General features: G+C 44.7%; 1 protein-coding gene across 1 annotated transcript in view; it reads right to left on the reverse strand.

Moving 5' to 3' along the window:
- Positions 1-4577, reverse strand: part of LOC121301155 (amyloid-beta A4 precursor protein-binding family A member 1-like) — a 7198-nt gene continuing 2621 nt past the window's right edge. Inside the window, exons 2-7 of the mRNA XM_041230290.1 lie at positions 3995-4183; positions 3674-3853; positions 3038-3250; positions 1787-1906; positions 622-762; positions 1-538 (exon numbers count right to left, since the gene is read on the reverse strand). Of these exons, the coding sequence (XP_041086224.1) occupies positions 467-538; positions 622-762; positions 1787-1906; positions 3038-3250; positions 3674-3853; positions 3995-4183 (915 nt within the window). The 3' untranslated portion in view covers positions 1-466. The remainder of the gene's footprint in view (positions 539-621; positions 763-1786; positions 1907-3037; positions 3251-3673; positions 3854-3994; positions 4184-4577) is intronic.

Raw genomic sequence — 4577 nt, forward strand, 5'->3', positions numbered from 1 at the left:
TCACTTTAATGAGGGGGCCGTGATTCGAAGTGTTTAAACCTAAAAAAACAGACACACGACCTGGGTGTACCTTCTCAAATATTACATAAAGAAGTTTGAATTGGGCATCGTTTCTGGAAACCAGATTAAGTACCACCGACAGTTTAGCACAATGTGGAGGATCGATTAATAACTCTTTTAATAGCATGAAGAGAGTGCAATGCTACAGCATGGATGAGCTCCATATATCTCTCAACAAGTGCTGCTGCCAGGTTCACAATCTGGTGCCTTTGGAGGAAAAGACGCAAAGACAAGTGCACTGCATGAAATAACAAGGATATTCCCATGCACTATCCCGCAGCCTAACAGCCAGCACTTAACGTGATGAGGGTACAGCAGAAGGAACCACAGAGTACCCTGCTTCAGTGTCGGGCTCTTCTCTCTGGGCTGTGTTGCTCCCTATGCCTGCATCGGCCTCTGAGGGCCTTCACAAAAACAGAGGCTGCTCCTGACCTGTGAGGAGGCGGTAGGTAGAGGCTGGCATGGTCTTCAGGTGGATCTGGAACAGAGACAGAGGCTACATATCAGTTTGATTTCAATTTTGACTCTGTTAGCCCCAGTGAGAATTGCAGGATTACTCACCTCTCCCACGGCATGGGTCAGGATGTGGATGATTTTCTTGTGTGGCGTGGCAACCACGCTCTGCTCGTTGATCTCAATAATGCGATGCCCCACACGAATCCCGCCTCGCTCTGCAATGCCACCCCGCATCAGGCTGCAGATCTGAGGAGAGAGCAGAGGGTCAGGAGCAGCCTTCTAAGCATTTGACCTCAAAAGGAAAAAAGCAGACTCCATTAGAAGTATTTTTCACTATTTATAAATCGTGTATATTGAACCAAATGAATTTCTCAAATTTCCAGTACATCTTATCCTGTGTATACAGCTATGGCCAAAAGTTATGCATCACTATAAAATTAACTAATTTTGCTTCATAAAGTCAAATGAAACCTGATGAATAATGTTACATTAACATTAAATTACATATCGCTTTGTAGTTTTCCATATCCTTAACGAGAAACTGACAAATGGAAAAATTTGACATTCTGAATTTTAACATGAAATACTATTACTGTAAATACTATTGCTTGCGGCAGACTTTTGTTATTATTTTGTATCTTCTTTGATTACATGAAGTTATAAAATTATGTTCCTATGTTTTTTTTTTTTTTTTTTTATTAGTCTCAATCCTAAAATTCTAGGTGATGCAAAAAACTTTTGGCCAGAGCTGTAGATCCATAGAAAATACAGCATCGTTCTGAAGTAAAAGAACAATCTTCCATTTATTTCTTATTACAACAGACATCATTTTGCAGTTTGAGCAGCTTTTGCACAAGATGAAGATCTATGATGTATCAACTTACACTATAAACACCCACATTGTAACACAGGCAGAAATACTAGAAGAAACTACATTATTTCTCTCTAGTTGGCAGCCTAATAGACAGCACTTAACGTGATGAGGGTATCGCAGAAGGAACCATGGGGTACCCTGCTTGAATGTGCAGGGGACAAGGGTGAGAATTCATCCCAGTGTCGGACTTTCCCTCTGGGCTGTGTTGCTCCCTACGCCTGCACGAATATCCTCATTATTTCATGCAGTGAACTTGTTTTGGCAGACAGTGAAGAACAGATTCATAAGCCAACGTTTCCAGAGCACGGTGCCGAAACACCATCATATATTGCACAGCACTGTAGAAAGAAGGTCAGAAAGTGGGAGAGGTGACTCTTTCACTCCAGGCTGACTCACAATTCCATCCTCGACACTGAAGCCCAACTGGTACTTTGGGTCCGGCCGTTTGATGATCGCCATGGTAACAGGGGGGCAGTGCACAATGCTGAGCTTCACCTCTGTCTGGTTCTTCAGATCCTTTAAAAAAAAAATAAAATAAAAAAAAAATAAAATCTACTCCAATAGAACTGACTCATATTAAAAAAAAGAAAAAACATACATCCCACTGACTATTCCACACTGTATTTTTGAAAGCAAACAGTACATTTTCTGTATTGCTATTGGCCCTGTGTGAGTTGTGCATGTTTTGTTTTTCAAGGATATCAGTTGGTTTGATTTGCCTTTACTAAGCATGTAAACATAAACACAAACTAGCATTAACATGCTGCAATACTCCCACAATCTAGACTTTCATTTGCGCTGACTAAGCATGCTAAACCCTGATCTAGCCTATACTTAAACACAGCCGGCTGACAGTTTGGTTTGCAAGCTATATTCTGCAGTGCTCCTACAAAACCACTGCCTCCGACAGCTTGGGAGCCGGAGGCCATTCGGTCCATCAAGGCTCGTCCCTTGTTAGCACACCATAATCCCCTACTGGGGGATCTCACGTAAAAGCACCGAATCTTCATGTTCCCAGTGTTCTATATCGTACTACTTCACCTGGTAGGTTATTCCATGCATTTATAACTCTGTGTAAAAAAAAAGTGCTTCCTACCTTCTGTTTTAGACTTACTTTTACTCAGCTTCTACTTATGCTCTCTTGTTCTTCTCTCTGTGCTAAACTGGAATACATGAGAATTCTCTACTGCTAACTGGATTTCACTGTCTTTACTAGACCTCTGCCCCTGTAAGAACCCTGCTTGGGGTGTTCTTTACTAGATCTCTACCCCCTCTAAGAGCCCCGCTCAGAGTGTTACAGTTCAAAGCGGGTCGCCCTTGAGCCATGGTCAGCTCCAGTTTATGGCTCTCTTGATTTCGATGACAAGACAGGTAGTTTTTGTTAGAAGCAAGTCAAAGAGCAAAAACACATTTTAACTATGTAACCTGTTTAAAGAGCACAGAACACTGAAGCGTCACAAGGTCCAGTCTTCTAGCTTTTTAATAATGTAATTAACAGTTCTCAATATATATATATTGCTATGTATAATAATATGCACATGCATGTGTTTGATTGCACCTGTTATTTCAGCAGGGTATTGGTAAACTCAACACTTAGTGTCACTTTGAGTAGCTATGCTGACAGAGGCAGCGCTTGGGTAAACTCACCCTGATGATGCTCTGGCAGGTGGTGATGGGCAGCCCCACCAGGCTAGTGCCATTGACAGACATGACTCGGTCCCCAATACTGAGCTCCCCACAGCGCTCTGCTGCCCCCCCGTGGAGGAGGTTAGCTACTACCACTGTGGGCAGTATGGAACCCCACCCAGACTCCACGATGGCCAGGCCTAGGATCTCCCCACGCGGCTTCTCAATGCACACCTGCAGGAGAGGCACAGGGAGGGAGGGGTTACACACAGCATGATACCTCCGGGCCAGGGCACAGAGAAAGGGCTTAATACTACACACCATTACATTTAAGGCTGATGGTCGGCACTCTTTCACATTGGGACCTAGTGCTTTAATGGATTACATGAAACACTGTACACATGCTTAAACCTGTACAGAACCATTCTTTATGGATTTCAAACTTGATTTAACCTATCATAAAAGAAACAAGAGGGTCAGTGCTAGACCCCCCCCCACCACATCAGTAAACAGTAAATACTGCTGTGGAATGGAGAGTGGAAACAGGTCCTGTGGGGAGGGCAGAGCCAGTGGCACACTGGGGACCACGCTCGCTCTCATTCAAAGTGCTGTCAGCCCCTGTGTGGTGCCTGGTACTGTGGGTTGGAGTGGCCTCACCTGACGGATGTTCTCGGAGCGGGAGAAGTGCACCAGGTCCCCGTTGTAGAGCTCCTGTGTCCCCAGGTAGTCGCTGTACTCGCTGGGCTGCAGCTCGCTGGGCTTGATGCCGTTCACCTGCATGAACTGCTGATAGGCAACGCTGAACGCCTGGCCAATCGCCTGAGCCATGAGCTGAGCCTGCCGGAGACAAGCCAAAATCTCTCTCAGAAAACAACAGGCCGACAGCTTCACACACGTCCTTCGTTTTTGCACATGCAGTTTTTGAAAGAAACATGTTACAGCAGTGTTACGCATTTTCATTTTAAAACCGGTACTCACGTCTTCGGAGTGGAACGCGTGGCAGATCATGCAGCACTTCTTCTGGGCTGGTGAGCAGGAAGCCTCTCCCTCCCCCTCTCCCTCTGCAGTGCGTCGGCCTGGCAGCTTCCTGCGAGCCATCAGGACCAGGATGCTGCCGATATCGGCGATGTAAGAGATAGACTGCAAGGAGTGGTCCATCATGGCCTCCTGAGCCCAGAGAAACAACACATGTTCACAATTGCACTCCTGACACAGGCTTTACAGCTCATAGTCCATCTGTTAAACAGCTCAACATGGATCAATTCATCTTCACTTCTTGTTAAATATATAGTTAATGCTTTTCAGATTGAGATTTATATAGTATTGACTTTACATCTTTGCAGTCACAGTGTGTTTTGCCTTCCACCAATTTACCACCTTCCCAGAATCTGCGAGACAGTTTCTAAAATGGCAAGTGATGTGTGGGATTAGCACAAAAAAACAGGACCAACAAAAGTCCTGCTTCAGATTTGACAAGCTAATCAGAATCGAGGTATAAGATGCTGCTACGTCATTTGAAAATGCTTCACGCTTTCCAAACAGTGGCCCAACTTGCAAGGTA

The sequence above is a fragment of the Polyodon spathula genome, chromosome 27 (assembly GCF_017654505.1).
Source record: "Polyodon spathula isolate WHYD16114869_AA chromosome 27, ASM1765450v1, whole genome shotgun sequence".
Taxonomy (NCBI): domain Eukaryota; kingdom Metazoa; phylum Chordata; class Actinopteri; order Acipenseriformes; family Polyodontidae; genus Polyodon; species Polyodon spathula.